General features: G+C 44.7%; 1 protein-coding gene across 1 annotated transcript in view; it reads left to right on the forward strand.

Moving 5' to 3' along the window:
* DCAKD (dephospho-CoA kinase domain containing) overlaps positions 1-8,569 on the forward strand; it is a 35,118-nt gene extending 26,549 nt beyond the window's left edge. Inside the window, exon 5 of the mRNA XM_082272973.1 lies at positions 8,048-8,569. Coding sequence (XP_082129099.1) covers positions 8,048-8,333 — 286 coding nt within the window. The 3' untranslated portion in view covers positions 8,334-8,569. The remainder of the gene's footprint in view (positions 1-8,047) is intronic.
* The last annotated feature ends 11,481 nt before the right edge of the window (positions 8,570-20,050 follow it).

Raw genomic sequence — 20,050 nt, forward strand, 5'->3', positions numbered from 1 at the left:
TCCAGCATGCCTTGAGGCACCTTCCTCTGCCAATGGCCAGGGCTGTATCTACACCCATGCTCCTATTTGTCAGGTTTCCTTCCACTGTCCAATATGCCCCTTCCTATTAGACCAGTATGAAATAGGCAGACAACATGAGCAGCATCTGATTACACTGAGCAGACCCTATTAATGGATCATTGCTCCATGTTAGGCAGAGAGTACCTAAATTTGTAACAGTCCCCCTGTTTAGCAGGGAAACCCTAAAACTCTAAACTCTCTTGCACGAACCTAGGAGGGTGCTACATATACTTCTCTGTGCTATAGAACTCTGGAACTCATTGGAAACTGCTGGCTATATACCAGCAACACCATGCAGCTCAGCCCCCCTCATGCTATCTGTGCCTTGTGATTGTAAAGCACAATCGGGGAATGATTCCTTGTGCCCTGATGCTGTGAAAGACGTAGATAGCACAAGGGGGACTGAGCAGCACCATAAGTTATCTGGCGGAGAAAAAGGGTTTGTTGTATGGGCGCTTCCGTGGAATACAGCAGGCTTTAGGTGAGACACTGCACTTCGGCAGCACTGGAGAGGAGAAGCTGCTCTGAAAGTGATAAAGATAAAAAGACAAGGCGCCTCTAAGTGCAGTAGGCTCTGAGTATTTATTAGGTTAAAAGTATAAAAGCACTCACATTTGGTAAATATGACATGGGCATAGCAAAGTTCTGTCTGGAGTCTTCCTATCCGCTGTGCTGAGTGGTTGCAATGGGGACATCCGGTGATCCGCTTCCTGTAGATGCGTCCTTTCGTCTGTGTCTCAGCCTGGTCGGCATGAGATTTCCTGAAGGCAGGGTGTGGACGCAGCGGCTGGTGTCCAATAGAGCTGGTGGTGGGCGGTTACATGTTTCGGAGCTCAGCTCCTTCGTCAGACCAGGAGGTCTGACGAAGGAGCTGAGCTCCGAAACATGTAACCGCCCACCACCCGCTCTATTGGACACCAGCCGCTGCGTCCACACCCTGCCTTCAGGAAATCTCATGCCGACCAGGCTGAGACACAGACGAAAGGACGCATCTACAGGAAGCGGATCACCGGATGTCCCCATTGCAACCACTCAGCACAGCGGATAGGAAGACTCCAGACAGATCTTTGCTATGCCCATGTCATATTTACCAAATGTGAGTGCCTTTATACTTTTAACCTAATAAATACTCAGAGCCTACTGCACTTAGAGGCGCCTTGTCTTTTTATCTTTATAAGTTATCTGGCATTGCTGGTAAATGGCTGGCAGTTTCCAATGCTGGTTGCTGGACAGCCAGAGCCCATGCGTTGTATGACTGTTTAATGTTCATAGAGTCCTTCAAGGGTGAAGGTCCACTTCATGATTAAAGTGCCAGTGACTACCCAACACCAAGTTGTCACATTTGGATAGACTTATACTTCGTATCTAGTGTATGCGTGTTCCAGCCCGGCTCTGCGTCTTCATCATAACAGTTGAGCGGTCACAATAGATATAAAGGGGAAGTAAGAGCATTGATTTGTCAGGATAAAGCAGCTCATTAAGAGTCTGTGGACAGAGAAGTCTGAAGAATCAGAACCAATTATTACTCCTAACAAATTCCACTTCAGCCAAGAATTTCAAGTAGTCTGGCTCATTAGGGTGTTTTTCTTTTCTCACTAATGGATCAAATATTGTGATGGATAGAAGTCACACAGGGGCCGATCTGCGGTGTAACCTCAGTCAGCAGAGGGAGCAGCTCAGACAAGACCCATGAGGACCCATGCCCAGGCCTTTTGTACCAGCTATGTGTTCCCATTACATTGTGTACAGAATAAACATCATTCCTCTTTTCTTCACATTTCTTCCTGTTAAGCTCTCTGATGTTTAAAGCTGAATACCCAGAATATATTAAAACACAATGTGAGTCAGTTTGATTCATTCTAGATTTGTATTAAAAGTATTTTCAAATCTAGTTAGCACAGGTACCCAATTATGTATTTTTTTTCTTCCATTATCTCTTTATTGGGTAAGGTACAAACAAACCACCATTGGCAGATACACATAGGGTGATAGTAACTGTATAACATTGATAGAAGAAAGGAGTACATAGATTAGCACAGCGTTTGGTACCACAATTTTACCAAGCAAATTTAGGTTATTAAGTACCAAGAATAACCATCACACAGTGAACAACACCATTTGAACAGACCAAGGAATTCCATATATGTTGCCAGGGCTTTTTTTCTCAGAAAATAGTTGCAGGAACCCAACCACGACCCCCCCCCCCCCAAAACACCACCCCCCCTCCCCACACACCCTCCAATCTGCATCAAATAGTGTGTGTGGACAAATTTCACTAACAATGGAAGAGTCTTAACGAGGTATTAAATACCAAGAGTGCATTACATACAGTGCAGAGTTGGGGGGGTATTACACATAGAGTACAGATTTCAGGGGTGCGCTAGGTTCAAAGATTGGGGATGTGCTACTTACATAGTGCAGAGTTCGGGGGTGCACTGCATACAGAGTGCAGAGTTCAGGGTGCACTAAACATAGAGTGCAGAATTCAGCCTTCCACGGCTGCTTACCTCTGCATCCCCTATCCTGATCTAACTTTCATCCCTCTTTAGCTATGACCTCTGCATGCAACCCCCCTCTCCACTGTCCCCATCTTCTCCCTCCCTCCTTAAAAGCTCCACCATCTTCCACATGTCTTACTAGTGTTGCTGTGTTAGGCTGAAGCACCCAGTCATCTCTAGTACCTCCCTGCATACTGTAGGTGGCTCTGCCTCTCTCATTTCAGGGAGATCATCCAATGGGGGTGTCGGGATCTGCACTGCACTGCAGGCATCTGCATCTCCCTTGTCCCCACCCTGCACTCAGAGGGGGGGCACTCAGGAAATCAGATCTGTGGGAGCCATTGGGAGACCAGCTGTCACGTGTAGACACAGAAGCCAGACTTCTGTGTTTACAAGTGATAGTGGTGAGCGGGGGAGCAGAGGGCCTGAGCCAAGTTCCACCAAGTCCCAGCTGAAAAAAACCCTGTATGTTGCTAATGCAGTGCATTTGTTTCAGAGGTAACGTTATATACTGTCTAGTAGGGATGCACCGATACCGGTATCTGTGCCGATACCGAGTATTTTCACGAGAAAATGCCCCCGATACCCGAAAATGATACTTTGCAGGGCGATTTGCGTCCAAAAAAATGAATGAGCGCAAACAGCACTGCAAAGAATTGCATGTGATTTGAACAGGAATGCAGTGCGATTCCTGTCCGAATCACATGCGGTTTCCCCCACCGCTCCTGTGTGAACCCAGGCTTGTCATAGTTATTTTGAGCCTAAGTTCGCACAGGAGCGGTGCGGGAAACCTCCCTGTGGACAACTGCGGCTGCCACTTGGGCTCCTCCTGCCTTTCCCATGGCTTTTGTTCCCCACATCTTTAGCAGCTCTCTCCCTCCAGCCTCCAGCGGTTTGAGCCATTCACTGGACCCTCTCCTCATCTCCCTGGTCCCGCTGTACCAGATGGCTGGGCTAGATGGCTTCTGAATGGTCAGCATCATACATAAGATGGCGCTGACCTATTAGAATCCTTGTAGTCCGTACTGTGAGCACTACAAGGAGAGGAGAGAAAGCCATGGGGGTATTTAAAATCCTAGGACCGGTGAAGCGACTTTTTAGCACCTGACAGTGGGGGATCGTGCAAATCTGGTACAGCGGGACTGGGGGGGTTTGAGTCCAGTGAGTTCACACAGGGGCAATGCGGAAAAACCGCATGCAATTCGGACAGGAATCACACCACATTCTAGTTCAAACCGCATGCAATTTTTTGCAGTGCAATTTGCTCTCATTAATTTTGTATGAACGCAAATCACACCTCAAAGTTTTAGTACTCGGTATCAGCAAGTACTTGACCGATAGTATCAGTACTCGTACTCAGATAAAAAAGATGGTATCAGTGCAACCATACTGTCTACTGGTGACCACCTAATTTTCAGCTTCTGTCCCCATAGGTGCAGAGGAATGTGATGATTCGTTAGACTCTAGCCACAGAGATCATATTTTTTTAAATTTTTTAGGACACCCCCCTATGTTTACATGTTAGCTCCTCTCTCCTTAAAGTGGTTGTAAACCCCCTCATATAACCAATGAAGTGACCGGCCTAGAGATGAAACAAATCCTTCTACGGATAACTTCTACTATAAGTTTTACTTTTTTATCTGCAGCCCTCTCTTCTCTACACCCCTTCAAAAGGGCAGAATTGTGTTAAAATCCTTCTCCATCTGTTATTATCACAGAGGAGGGGAAAGAGAGCTGCAGTTACACTGTGTGAGAGCTGATTGAAGGAAAGGCACGCACTCCCCTACACACAGCAAACGGTAGCGAATGAAGGATACAGAGCTGTGTTGTGAAAAGCAATATAAACATGTTGCGCTGACCCCAAATTCATATGAAAAAATATCCAGTATATTAAAAAACAGTATGTGATGAAAAACAGTCATAAACTGAATGTGCGAAGTTCAAATGGGAAAATGAGGTGAAGAAAAGTCCAAAAGCTGTGAAGTGACGATTATTCACCCTGATAGGAGATAGGAGATATTGGTGCTTTGAAAGAAAAATGCAAAGTCCTCCACCCAATAGTATCCAGAAAGGCTAACCAGAAAGCCATGACCTTATGATAGGAAGGTCAGGCAGCGCATCTACCCAAAGGGGTTACTAGAAGGCCTGGATTCTCGTCAAACAAGGTAGCTCTAGAAGTACTCGATCATGAGATTATGCGTGTTCATACCCAGAATGTAGATAAAAAATCCACATAGTGTGTACTGATGAAACTTCAATTTTTAATAATAAAGAATAACACTCACATTAAAAATGGGACACATTGACACTCTGTACAAAGACTCTGCACAATATACAAAATGGCTGCACATAAACATCTGGTAGCATGATGATGTCACAGCAGGTTCCACCCTACATGTTTCGTAATAACTGACATATTTCAGGGGCATGGACCCTTTAGAATGACATTTTTTAAAGCTTGTGTCGTGAATTGACAAGCTGTGTGCTGAGGGCCCTCCCTCGCCACAAATTTATCTCATGTGCTGGGAAAACTTCTCAGAAGTAACACATGCTGATAAAAGAGGAATGAAGCACCAGGGAGAAACGACACTTAGAGCTTTGGAGAGAGATAAGTAAACACTACATATATATGTGCTTTGTTCAGATTTTGTGGCTGAGGTTTACAGATCGACTTCTGCAGATTGAGTTTGCAAGGTAAACATAGGTAATGAATCCACATTCGATTAATTTCAGTGGGAAGCACATCCTCAGGAATTATTCCCAATAGGGCTACTTTAGGATCTAATGACACCTGTGTAGAACAAAGGGAATTAAGAATTGAAAAGATAGACTCCCAATATTGATGGAGTTTGGGACAGCGCCATAACATGTGTAGGAGAGAACCTAAGGCTACAATACACCTGGGGCACTGTGGAGTTGCCACTCTCCCCCAAAAGTGAAACTTCAATGGGGTATAACGTGCTCTATGTATAATGAATAGCTGTGTCAGGCATTGCAAAGGGGATAAAGAGACCTTCCTTAAAATTTCCAATGCCTAGGTCCTCATCATGGAAAGATTCAACATCCTGCTGCCATGATCAGGGGCTTTTCACCTGTGCTCGAGCACTGACCACCATTTGAATAGTAAAATGTTAATTCTCTATGAGCCCTCATTTGATGCCAGAAGTAGAGGTTGCCATAGTTAAAATTTTGGAAGGATTGTATTTAAACTGTTAAGTAGACGCCTGGCTCTGTAAGGCATGTGGATAATTTAAGGTATTGAAAGAATAACCTGGAAGGCAGCTGATGGCGTTCTGACAATAAGTTAAAAGGTAATAATATACAGTTTTTTTTTGTCATATAATTGATAAAGAAAACAAACACCAAGTTTCTTCCAAGAGTCAAAACCATCCAGTTTGTTCAGCTCCGGAAGTCTAGGATTATCTTAAATCGGCATATACTGCGTGTACCTTTCTTACATAGTAAGAACTTGTAACTTGTACGGTTTCCCATATCTTGTGTATCAAATAGAATGTAGGGATGATATGTTTAGTAAGGTAATGATATGCCACTATCAATTGAACAGGTGGAGTTTCAGTGTCCTGGGACAAGACAACATTCTGAATGGGATCCTATAAATTAAGTCCATTCCAACCATGCCAATCAATTCTCTCTTTATGTTCGCTCTTCTGTTAATTCACTGCAAAACAAGCTGGAATTGGGAAGGGTTAAAAAGCTAACCAATCAATTTTAACTTTTTAGGGCAGGTCACTAGCATTTCCTCATTTTGTTTCAGAACCATTTGGGACACAATATTTCGGCCTACCGCAACTTACAAAATGCAGTAGACTTTTGTAGTAGACAGCAGAGCTAACCACCATTGGGTGCCTAGCCTTCCTCCTTTTCTTTTCCAATCTAAGTCTATCATTCTGCTCAGACTGAATAAAAACAATACCGATTCCAGGGGGTCTTCTGCTTGTAATTCAGGGACTATCCAATAAATCTTATAATTTCGGTGCCTGGCATACAGAGAAGCCATCAGCTGGAGAATAAACACATCTGTATTCCAAAAAATTTAGAATGTCACACCAAAATTGCTTTCAGCTAATCGTTACAATCATAAGAAGGACTATTTTTTTAAAAGATTTTTTGGAATAAGTTTGCCTTCGTCAAAACAAAACCATTTAGGCATTTTCCTGGCTTAGGAATACAAAAACAGGCATAATGCAGCACAAAATGTTTTAAAGAATAATACAATAAAGCCCAGTAAAGCAGTCAGCTATGTTCAGTTCCATGGTCACAGAAGAGCCTCATAATAAACATTCAGATGTATTCAGATTCTACAATCTGGCCAATCCTCTCCCTCCCATGATAACCACATTTCCAGTAATTCCATCCAGTCCCAGGGAGGATACTCCACGGGCCAGCATGGTTAATGGGTATAAACAAGACCCGTTCTGGAGCAATCACCATAACATACTAACAGAACCTACAGAGAAATCACACCCAATTAATGACTTACAAAAATCCAAGGAAGGGGCTCTAGAGGATTTCCAACTAAGTACTGTGCTTGTCCTTGTGTAGGCATAGAGATGTTCTAGCTGAATAAGCTGTAGCCAATGGCACTCCCAGGCCCAGGAGACACGTTTTCCACATTTAAATGAACCCTAATAATGGTCAGTGTAGTACAAAAAATTCACAGCTGTATGCCAAAATAATTACCTAGCTTTGCAGAGGTCATGTGAGCATCTTCAACATTGTGGCGAGGAGGAAGCGTAGATATTCAGTAATACAAGTAGTAATCTCTGCAGAGGCAGGCATACCGTGTGAAGAACTTTGCGGAGGAACTTCAGGAATAAGATTAAGCACTCACTTTGGGCCAGTTTGGCTCAAACGAATTACCCAAATGCCACCTCTGTGTGGCTGATAGTGAAGCTATAATTCACCTTTGTAGCCTATACTACACGCAATAAGTGGTGCCCTTTTCAACTAAAGACAAAGGGTGCCACCAGGGTGCCTTTACTGGAACCGATCCTCTGTAGTTTTCTCCCGTAGCAGCTGAAAGCCGGTGGGAGGGAGAGGAAAGCCGGCACGCTGGGGGGGGGGGGGCAGAGGCACACGGAGGGGCCCAGGCAACAGAGTTAAGGGGATCCTGGACAGGGAGGGTGATCAGTTTGGTGGGGGCAGGAACCAATCCCCCCTGTGTGGCTCTCCCTGCAGCAGCTGAAAGCTGGCAGGAGGGAGAGGATGGAAAGGCAGTTTTTTTTCAGCTATTCAGCTTTTCAGGTTGTTATAGCTATTTCAGGGATTGTGTTCCTGCCTAACCGATTACCCGCCCTGTCCAGGAACCCTGCTTGTTAGCTGCCCCCCCCAAACTGATTGGGCCTGGTCCCCATAGATCAGGCACAGCTAGGTACAGATTTGGCCATGTACAGCCAAGAAAATGGCTTCAATGGGCTTTATCCAGTTTTTTGGCACAAGCTTTATTGTTCTTTTTTTGTGTTTGGCAGTGACCCCCAGACGCAAGTGGAGCGGCTGATTCGGAGAAGTGGCCTGTCAAAGGAAGAGGTCCAAAACCGTTTAGCAGCACAGCTACCAATTGACAGCAAACTTCCACTTGCTGACCACGTTATCGACAACTCCGGAGACAGAGACAGCACGAGGCGACAAGTTCTACAGCTCCACGCTAAACTGGAGTCATCCTTAGGCTATCTACCCACTCGAATTGCTGCAGTGGCCATGGCTGCTGGGCTTGTGGCTTTAATGTGGCACCTAGTCCGGCGATTATGGCAGTAATGAGCCAAGACAAGGGCAACATGACCTAATGACTGTGATAATTTTTGTTTCGTGTACATGCCTTGAAAAGGATTTTAACTGCTTTTAACAGTGTAATCCCAGATAACCTAAAACGCGGTGGAAAGCAAGAAAGATTACCAAATTTATGTGTGCAGCTCAGGTAGATTTAATCTTGCATCCATCCGTGCTTTATAGCTCCCTCTACTGAATGACTGTTGAAAATCATCAGCCCCCCCCCCCCCCCCCCCTAAAGCTGGCCATAGACGGTTGGTATCCATACAGATGAGGTGGATGGAGGAGTCCGCCCACCAGGATAACCCGGGACCCACAGCTGTCAGAATACACTGATCAGCAGCTGCAACAAAGTATTCCAGCATGTACCTTCAACAGAAGTTGATCAAATTAGCAGGGTCGGCCGGCTGTGACTGATAATAATTTGGCAAGTCCCTGCTGAATTAGCCACTTCAATCAGTGTATGGCCAGCTTTAGTCTCCATCACTTCTTATCAAAGCCAAAAAAAGTTTACGTTTTATAGGATTTAGAAAAAAAGGTAAACTCTGGTATTTGTCTTCCACAGATCAGTAAGTAGCCTATTTTTTAAACTAACAGCTCGGCAAGTAATTTTTATGAATTTTTTAAAATATAGCAAGAATTGTTATTGTGTTTTATTTGCTGCATTTTTGATTTTAAAAGAGAATTTTTTGAAAGTGGAATGTATTTAATCTCTGGATTATGGAATAAAACAATAAAATAATTAGGTGAACTAGCGCTTTGTTCTAAGCTGTGTTCTTGAAGCAGACCTACCATCAAGAAAATAACTCTGTCCACACATGTAGACACTGTTTGATTTACAATACAGTTGAAAGTCTATCTATGTATAGAGCAAAATATGGAATTGAGGCACTTAGGACTTTCATGGTACGGTATGAACAAACAATACAAAAAGTTTAAAAAGAAAAAGAATTATTATACATAAGTTTATTATACCAAATAAAGCTTAAAAATCACCCCTTTGTACATAGGGGATACATCTTAGAACAGTACATCAAAGATAGCCCATAGGGGCATAACAGTTTGAACAAAATCACACTTCCTCAGGGAGAAATTTTATAATGAGTGGGGTATCCTACAAGGCGAGGGCCCTCAATCAATAGATTTCCAATCTCATATCTTACACTCTACATGTTTCGTGGGATAACTGTTTCTTCTGAAGTAGTATTGATGAGAGATGTGAGCTACGTATGAAGAAAATATAAAGCAAAAGATAAGTATATATATAAGTATAATATAAGCATACAGATAGGTACAAACATGATAGAATGATAAAACATAGCAATAGCTTTTAGGATGTTGCCACAAAAGAGCCAAGAATATTTTACCAAAAACTTTGGCTGAAATTCCCAGACTATATACCCCTTCTCATGAACAGGGTGGGGCTGCATCCACCATGAGGCCAAATCATCTGCAAGGTGGGGCCACAATTAGGGTTCAGCGGACACCTAGATGTCCGTGTTCGACGGGTTCGGCCGAACTTTAAAAAAAAGTCCGGGTCCGTGTCCCGGACTTTTACCGAACTTTTCCCGGACACCGAACCCCATTGAAGTCAATGGGGACCCGAACTTTAAGGCACTAAAATGGCTCTAAAACACCAAAGGAAAGGGCTAGAGTGCTGCAAATGGCAGCAAAACGTAATTAAGAGCATGGCAAGTGCTCTGCAAACAAATGTGGATAGGGAAATAACTTAAAACAACAAAAAAAAACAGAAAAATAAAACAATGTTCTTCTTCATCTCTGAAGGACGAGGCCCATATGGAGTAGGAGGGAGGTTGAGGTGGTGGTGGATGTGGCGGTGACATAGGCGTGCGCACAGGGTGTGCTGGGTGTGCCTGGGCACACCCTAATCACCTAGGGCACATAGCATTGCCAGTGAGGAGATGGGAAAGATCTCCCTGGGACCTGCTCTGCTCTATTTCTCCTTGCCTACAGGTACATGGCCCCGATACATTACTCTCCCTGCTGGCAAACACATGCATGTGTATTTCAACTTTGGGGTGCACACCTTAATGCAATAGGCTGCGCACACCTATGGGCGGTGTAGGTGGAAGCGGCGGTGGAGGAGGACCAGGGCCGGATTAACAGCATCATGGGCTTGGTGCTGAGGATTTTGAAGGGCCTTAAGGGCCGTGCCTTGCCATGCACCCAGAGGAGGAAGGGTGCAGCCATGCATGCCTAATTCAACATGGGATGCTGTCTCTGAAGCCCATAAACACATCCATGCATCGCCAACTGTCCCTCCTTGTCCGGACTTCACGCTGTGTGGGGAGGTTCTGAGGGTGCTGCCTGGGGAAGCGAGCATAGAAGCCAGACTTCTGTGTTTACAAGTGACAGAAGAGCGGTAACAGTGAATATGGCCAACCCGGGGCCTATATAAAAGGTAGGGGCCTGGAGCTGCAGCTCCAATAGCCCCTACATTAATCTGGCCCTGAGGAGGAGGACGAGGTAGCCAACACTGCTTCTTTTCAAAAATTTTAAATGAGGGTACACCCCAAAAGAGTGAGAAAGAGCAAAAATGGAACAATGGGTGGGTAAGGTCGGTATCCATTGCTATTCTGCATAAGGTACGGAAAAGTCCCGTGGGATCCATGCCTGGTTCATTTTAATGAACGTGAGCTTGTCCACATTGTCTCTGGACAGGCGGCTGCGCTTGTCTGTTATAACGCCCCCAGCCGTGCTAAATACCCGTTCAGATAATACACTGGCTGCAGGGCACGCCAGCACCTCCAAGGCGTAAAGGGCAAGCTCAGGCCATGTGCCCAATTTGGAGACCCAGAAGTTGAAGGGGGCAGACCCGTCATTCACTACATGTAGGCGTGTGCACACATACTGCTCCACCATGTTGGTAAAATGCTGCCTCCTGCTAAGACGTTCCATCTGAGCTGCTGGTGCTGCTGTTTGTTGTGGCGTGCTGACAAAGCTTTTCCACATTTCGGCCATGCTAACCCTGCCTTCTGAGGTGCTGGCAGTGCCCTGGTTGCGTTGGCGACCTCCTCCTCCTCCTCCTCTGCCTTGTGCTTCCACTGTGGCCCCGCTGTCAGATGGGAATGCCAGCAGCATGGCGTCTACCAGCGTGCGCTTGTACTCGCGCATCTTGCGATCGCGCTCCAGTGAGTGAATTAAGGACGGTACGTTGTCCTTGTAACGGGGATCCAGCAGCGTGGCCACCCAGTAATCAGCACAAGTTAGAATGTGGGCAACTCGGCGGTCGTTGTGGAGACACTGCAGCATGTAATCGCTCATGTGTGCCAGGCTGCCCAGAGGCGACGAAAGGCTGTCCTCTGTGGGAGGTGTATCGTCCGTGTCCTCTGTATCCCCCCAGCCACGCACCAGTGATGGCCATGAGCTGGCCTGGGTGCCACCCTGCTGTGAACATGGTTCCATCTCCTCCTCCAGCTCCTCCTCCTCCTCATCCTCCTCATCCTCCAGAACTGTGCCCCTGCTGGACAATTGCGTCCCTGGCGTTTGCGTGTGCAGGAACCCACCCTCGGAGCCCCTTGCGAATGACTGCCCTGAAAGCCTTGGAAATGTTACCTCTTCATCCTCCTCCTCCTCCTCATCCTGTGCCACATCCTCTTCCATCATCGCCCGAATTGTTTTTTCAAGGAGGCATAGAAGTGGGATAGTTAAGCTGAGAACGGCGTCATTGCCACTGGCCATGTTGGTGGAGTACTCAAAACAGCGCAACAAGGCACACAGGTCTCGCATGGAGGCCCAGTTAAATTAAATAGCGGAATAGAAAATATGATCCAAAAAAAGTGTATGTATATCACACGTACACAACCACACTGGGCCCCAATTACTATTGTTTGTACCCCTAAAAGGCTAGATGAGGAGTAGGGGGGGTATGGAACAGGCAGCACCCTCAAACCTTCAGAAGTATGAGATGAACCCCAACAACTTGGAAAGGTGGATCTCTCTCACACGTACCAACACAGACTATCCCCCAATTTAACTGATCCCCAAAGGTTTTTGATTAAATAGCGGAATAGAAAATATGATCCAAAAAAAGTGTATGTATATCACACGTACACAACCACACTAGGCCCCAATTACTATTGTTTGTACCCCTAAAAGGCTAGATGAGGAGTAGGGGGGGTATGGAACAGGCAGCACCCTCAAACCTTCAGAAGTATGAGATGAACCCCAACAACTTGGAAAGGTGGATCTCTCTCACACGTACCAACACAGACTATCCCCCAATTTAACTGATCCCCAAAGGTTTTTGATTAAATAGCGGAATAGAAAATATGATCCAAAAAAAGTGTATGTATATCACACGTACACAACCACACTAGGCCCCAATTACTATTGTTTGTACCCCTAAAAGGCTAGGAGTAGGGGGAGTATGGAACAGGCAGCACCCTCAAACCTTCAGAAGTATGAGATGAACCCCAACAACTTGGAAAGGTGGATCTCTCTCACACGTACCAACACAGACTATCCCCCAATTTAACTGATCCCCAAAGGTTTTTGATTAAATAGCGGAATAGAAAATATGATCCAAAAAAAGTGTATGTATATCACACGTACACAACCACACTAGGCCCCAATTACTATTGTTTGTACCCCTAAAAGGCTAGATGAGGAGTAGGGGGGGTATGGAACAGGCAGCACCCTCAAACCTTCAGAAGTATGAGATGAACCCCAACAACTTGGAAAGGTGGATCTCTCTCACACGTACCAACACAGACTATCCCCCAATTTAACTGATCCCCAAAGGTTTTTGATTAAATAGCGGAATAGAAAATATGATCCAAAAAAAGTGTATGTATATCACACGTACACAACCACACTAGGCCCCAATTACTATTGTTTGTACCCCTAAAAGGCTAGGAGTAGGGGGAGTATGGAACAGGCAGCACCCTCAAACCTTCAGAAGTATGAGATGAACCCCAACAACTTGGAAAGGTGGATCTCTCTCACACGTACCAACACAGACTATCCCCCAATTTAACTGATCCCCAAAGGTTTTTGATTAAATAGCGGAATAGAAAATATGATCCAAAAAAAGTGTATGTATATCACACGTACACAACCACACTGGGCCCCAATTACTATTGTTTGTACCCCTAAAAGGCTAGATGAGGAGTAGGGGGAGTATGGAACAGGCAGCACCCTCAAACCTTCAGAAGTATGAGATGAACCCCAACAACTTGGAAAGGTGGATCTCTCTCACACGTACCAACACAGACTATCCCCCAATTTAACTGATCCCCAAAGGTTTTTGATTAAATAGCGGAATAGAAAATATGATCCAAAAAAAGTGTATGTATATCACACGTACACAACCACACTAGGCCCCAATTACTATTGTTTGTACCCCTAAAAGGCTAGATGAGGAGTAGGGGGGGTATGGAACAGGCAGCACCCTCAAACCTTCAGAAGTATGAGATGAACCCCAACAACTTGGAAAGGTGGATCTCTCTCACACGTACCAACACAGACTATCCCCCAATTTAACTGATCCCCAAAGGTTTTTGATTAAATAGCGGAATGGAAAATATGATCCAAAAAAAGTGTATGTATATCACACGTACACAACCACACTAGGCCCCAATTACTATTGTTTGTACCCCTAAAAGGCTAGGAGTAGGGGGAGTATGGAACAGGCAGCACCCTCAAACCTTCAGAAGTATGAGATGAACCCCAACAACTTGGAAAGGTGGATCTCTCTCAAACGTACCAACACAGACTATCCCCCAATTTAACTGATCCCCAAAGGTTTTTGATTAAATAGCGGAATAGAAAATATGATCCAAAAAAAGTGTATGTATATCACACGTACACAACCACACTGGGCCCCAATTACTATTGTTTGTACCCCTAAAAGGCTAGATGAGGAGTAGGGGGAGTATGGAACAGGCAGCACCCTCAAACCTTCAGAAGTATGAGATGAACCCCAACAACTTGGAAAGGTGGATCTCTCTCACACGTACCAACACAGACTATCCCCCAATTTAACTGATCCCCAAAGGTTTTTGATTAAATAGCGGAATAGAAAATATGATCCAAAAAAAGTGTATGTATATCACACGTACACAACCACACTAGGCCCCAATTACTATTGTTTGTACCCCTAAAAGGCTAGATGAGGAGTAGGGGGGGTATGGAACAGGCAGCACCCTCAAACCTTCAGAAGTATGAGATGAACCCCAACAACTTGGAAAGGTGGATCTCTCTCACACGTACCAACACAGACTATCCCCCAATTTAACTGATCCCCAAAGGTTTTTGATTAAATAGCGGAATAGAAAATATGATCCAAAAAAAGTGTATGTATATCACACGTACACAACCACACTAGGCCCCAATTACTATTGTTTGTACCCCTAAAAGGCTAGATGAGGAGTAGGGGGGGTATGGAACAGGCAGCACCCTCAAACCTTCAGAAGTATGAGATGAACCCCAACAACTTGGAAAGGTGGATCTCTCTCACACGTACCAACACAGACTATCCCCCAATTTAACTGATCCCCAAAGGTTTTTGATTAAATAGCGGAATAGAAAATATGATCCAAAAAAAGTGTATGTATATCACACGTACACAACCACACTAGGCCCCAATTACTATTGTTTGTACCCCTAAAAGGCTAGATGAGGAGTAGGGGGGGTATGGAACAGGCAGCACCCTCAAACCTTCAGAAGTATGAGATGAACCCCAACAACTTGGAAAGGTGGATCTCTCTCACACGTACCAACACAGACTATCCCCCAATTTAACTGATCCCCAAAGGTTTTTGATTAAATAGCGGAATAGAAAATATGATCCAAAAAAAGTGTATGTATATCACACGTACACAACCACACTAGGCCCCAATTACTATTGTTTGTACCCCTAAAAGGCTAGATGAGGAGTAGGGGGGGTATGGAACAGGCAGCACCCTCAAACCTTCAGAAGTATGAGATGAACCCCAACAACTTGGAAAGGTGGATCTCTCTCACACGTACCAACACAGACTATCCCCCAATTTAACTGATCCCCAAAGGTTTTTGATTAAATAGCGGAATAGAAAATATGATCCAAAAAAAGTGTATGTATATCACACGTACACAACCACACTAGGCCCCAATTACTATTGTTTGTACCCCTAAAAGGCTAGGAGTAGGGGGAGTATGGAACAGGCAGCACCCTCAAACCTTCAGAAGTATGAGATGAACCCCAACAACTTGGAAAGGTGGATCTCTCTCACACGTACCAACACAGACTATCCCCCAATTTAACTGATCCCCAAAGGTTTTTGATTAAATAGCGGAATAGAAAATATGATCCAAAAAAAGTGTATGTATATCACACGTACACAACCACACTGGGCCCCAATTACTATTGTTTGTACCCCTAAAAGGCTAGGAGTAGGGGGAGTATGGAACAGGCAGCACCCTCAAACCTTCAGAAGTATGAGATGAACCCCAACAACTTGGAAAGGTGGATCTCTCTCACACGTACCAACACAGACTATCCCCCAATTTAACTGATCCCCAAAGGTTTTTGATTAAATAGCGGAATAGAAAATATGATCCAAAAAAAGTGTATGTATATCACACGTACACAACCACACTAGGCCCCAATTACTATTGTTTGTACCCCTAAAAGGCTAGATGAGGAGTAGGGGGGGTATGGAACAGGCAGCACCCTCAAACCTTCAGAAGTATGAGATGAACCCCAACAACTTGGAAAGGTGGATCTCTCTCACACGTACCAACACAGACTATCCCCCAATTTAACTGATCCCCAAAGGTTTTTGATTAAATAGCGGAATAGAAAATATGATCCAAAAAAAGTGTATGTATATCACACGTACACAATCACACTAGGCCCCAATTACTATTGTTTGTACCCCTAAAAGGCTAGGAGTAGGGGGAGTATGGAACAGGCAGCACCCTCAAACCTTCAGAAGTATGAGATGAACCCCAACAACTTGGAAAGGTGGATCTCTCTCACACGTACCAACACAGACTATCCCCCAATTTAACTGATCCCCAAAGGTTTTTGATTAAATAGCGGAATAGAAAATATGATCCAAAAAAAGTGTATGTATATCACACGTACACAACCACACTAGGCCCCAATTACTATTGTTTGTACCCCTAAAAGGCTAGATGAGGAGTAGGGGGAGTATGGAACAGGCAGCACCCTCAAATCTTCAGAAGTATGAGATTGTGTTCACTGTACCCCACAAAGATTGAGTTCACTGCACCCCACAATGATTGTGTTCACTGCACCCCACAAAGATTGTGTTCACTGCACCTCACAAAGATTGTGTTCACTGTACCCCCCAAAGATTGTGTTCACTGCACCCCACAAAGATTCTGTTCACTGTACCCCACAAAGATTGTGTTCACTGCACCCTAAAAGGATGTTGTTCACTGCACCCCACAAAGATTGTGTTCACTGCACCCTAAAAGGATGTTGTTCACTGCACCCCAAAAAGATTGTGTTCACTGTACCCCCCGAAAGATTGTGTTCACTGCACCCCACAAAGATTGTGTTCACTGCACCCCAAAAAGATTGTGTTCACTGTACCCCCCAAAGATTGTGTTCACTGCACCCCAAAAAGATTGTGTTCACTGTACCCCCCAAAGATTGTGTTCACTGCACCCCACAAAGATTCTGTTCACTGTACCCCACAAAGATTGTGTTCACTGCACCCCAAAAAGATTGTGTTCACTGTACCCCCCCAAAGATTGTGTTCACTGCACCCCACAAAGATTCTGTTCACTGCACCCCACAAAGGATTTTGTTCACTGCACCCCAAAAAGATTGTGTTCACTGCACCCCAAAAAGGATTTTGATCACTGCACCCCAAAAAGGATGTTGTTCACTGCACCCCAAAAATGATTTTGTTCACTCCACCCCAAAAAGATTGTGTTCACTGCACCCCACAAAGATTGTGTTCACTGCACCCCAAAAAGATTGTGTTCACTGTACCCCCCAAAGATTGTGTTCACTGCACCCCACAAAGATTCTGTTCACTGTACCCCACAAAGATTGTGTTCACTGCACCCCAAAAAAGATTGTGTTCACTGCACCCCAAAAAGGATGTTGTTCACTGCACCCCAAAAAGGATGTTGTTCACTCCACCCCAAAAAGATTGTGTTCACTGCACCCCACAAAGATTGTGTTCACTGCACCCCAAAAATATTGTGTTCACTGCACCCCAAAAATGATTTTGTTCACTGCACCCCAAAAAGGATTTTGTTCACTGCACCCCAAAAAGGATGTTGTTCACTCCACCCCAAAAAGATTGTGTTCACTGCACCCCAAAAAGATTGTGTTCACTGCACCCCACAAAGGATTTTGTTCACTGCACCCCAAAAAGATTGTGTTCACTGCACCCCAAAAAGGATGTTGTTCACTGCACCCCAAAAAGGATTTTGTTCACTGCACCCCAAAAAGATTGTGTTCACTGCACCCCACAAAGGATTTTGTTCACTGCACCCCACAAAGATTGTGTTCACTGCACACCAAAAAGGATTGTGTTCACTGCACCCCAAAAAGATTTTGTTCACTGCACCCCAAAAAGATTGTGTTCACTGCAGCCCAAAAAGATTGTGTTCACTGCAGCCCAAAAAGATTGTGTTCACTGCAGCCCAAAAAGATTGTGTTCACTGCAGCCCAAAAAGATTGTGTTCACTGCAGCTCACACACAGAAAAATGGATGTGGATCACTGACACCTGCCTATCTCCAATCCCACACCACACAGCAATATCGATTGTAGTTTGTAGAACACAGTTTCCCTAAAATTCAGCAGACTCTGTCCCTAACAGGATTGAGAAGAGATCGTAGATCAGGATTGAGTGCAGATTCACCCCACCCCCCACACAGCAATATCGATTGTAGTTTGTAGAAGACACTGACCCTATAATTCAGCAGACTCTATCCCTAAAATGCCTACAACTCGCCCTGCCTAAACACTCCGACCTGTCCCTCAATTCTATCCGGACACAAATGGTTTTTTCCTGCCTATCTGTCCCTAATCAGCAGCCAGCACATTGATGTGTGCTCTGTCCCTTAGCTAAGCAGCAGAATGACGCTGCTGCGGCGGCTGCCTCGAACTTATAAAGACTTGGTCACATGCTTCAGACGGCCAATCACAGCTACTAAGACATTTGCAGGCATGGCTGGGATGGCTTAAGGCACACCAGTTAAACGATTGTTGATTGGCTGTTGAAAGCCCGCCATGAAAAGAGCGCCAAAGCATGCAAAACCCGGAAATAAAACGACCGAACACGGATTTTTACCCGAACATACAGTAAAGTGTCCGTGTCCGTGTTCGGGTAAAAAAAATCCAATTATTCGGTACGAACACGAATAATACAGTCCGTGTTCGCTCAACACTAGCCACAATGCCAGATGGCGGTCTTCCGGGCGAGTGTGGGAGCCAGGTGGAAGGTAACCAATAATACACTTAATGTATATTAATAGGAGGTGTATCTATTTAAAGTTAAATTATGGGGAGGCTCTAAAGGAGTCAACATGATAGTAGAAAATAGCAGCTATATTGCCAAATTAACCAATATACATATTACCATATAATACGCACCTGACACAATCTGATCGCAAAATTGATAGTGGACAGTCATGAAGTCATGGAGGTACCCCGTGCACCAAAGGGCAAAAGTTCATGAGTGGTATGTATGAAAACTTAATCTGAGAGATTTAAATGCCATAAGTAAATTAAACTTAGGTTACTGTATGTATTAATAATCAATTTTATTGATCGACCGATATCGTTTTTTTACCGCCGATACCGATATTTTGGTCATCGGTATCAGCCGATATTGGCCGATATTTTCAGACAATTAAAACATTTTTTTTTTTTTAAATGTCTACAGGTACTGTGGTGGAGGGATCTGGTGGTCTAAAAGACCCCAAACCCCTCCTCTGCACTTAAAAGCATTCAAAACGCCAAGTTTGGGTGTTTTGAATGCTGTAAGTTTTTGAATTTGGCGCCGCCAGAGACCCGATCAGACGGCGGCGGTGCAGATGGAGACCCGGTCAGACGGCGGCGGTGAAGGTAGGATGCCTAGGTCTCCCGGTGGGACAGGAGACCCGGGCGAGCCGCGGAAGGCGGCTGGAGGGGGGGGGACGTCCCCTCCCGCTCCTTGGAATGACAGCTGAGCGGCTTATCAGCCGCATCAGTTGTCATTACAAGACAGCCGACTGTCGGCTATGGACACCGGTACCGGGGTGATGCCTCTAGCTGCAGGCATCACCCCGGTACAAGCACTTTCCCGAAATATCGGTAAATCAAAAGGCTGATTCCGATATATCGGGCAAAATGCATATCGGCCCTCGATATATCGGCTTTGCTGATAATCGGTCAATCACTAATTAATTTCCTAGAAAAAGGCCCTTATCTTCTTGTTAATGCAAAATAGCATAGACTAAACCCCACCATGCATGCAAGACAGCCAATGGGTAGGTAACTGTATTAAAGAGGTGCTAAAGGAGGGATGAACAAATCACCAATAATGATCTATATGTTTAAAAATTTCTAAATACTCCAACATACACCAACAAAAAAATTGTTAATATTTCACCTTAAAGCAGCAAGACAATTGGGAGGCCAGTGGGATTATAATCAGCGTCCACCTGTATCAAGACAGTCAGCAAAAAACTTTCTAGGATAGTGACGTTCAAAAATTCAAGGGTGGTAAC

Source organism: Pelophylax lessonae, assembly GCF_965119305.1.
Source record: "Pelophylax lessonae genome assembly, chromosome: 11".
Taxonomy (NCBI): domain Eukaryota; kingdom Metazoa; phylum Chordata; class Amphibia; order Anura; family Ranidae; genus Pelophylax; species Pelophylax lessonae.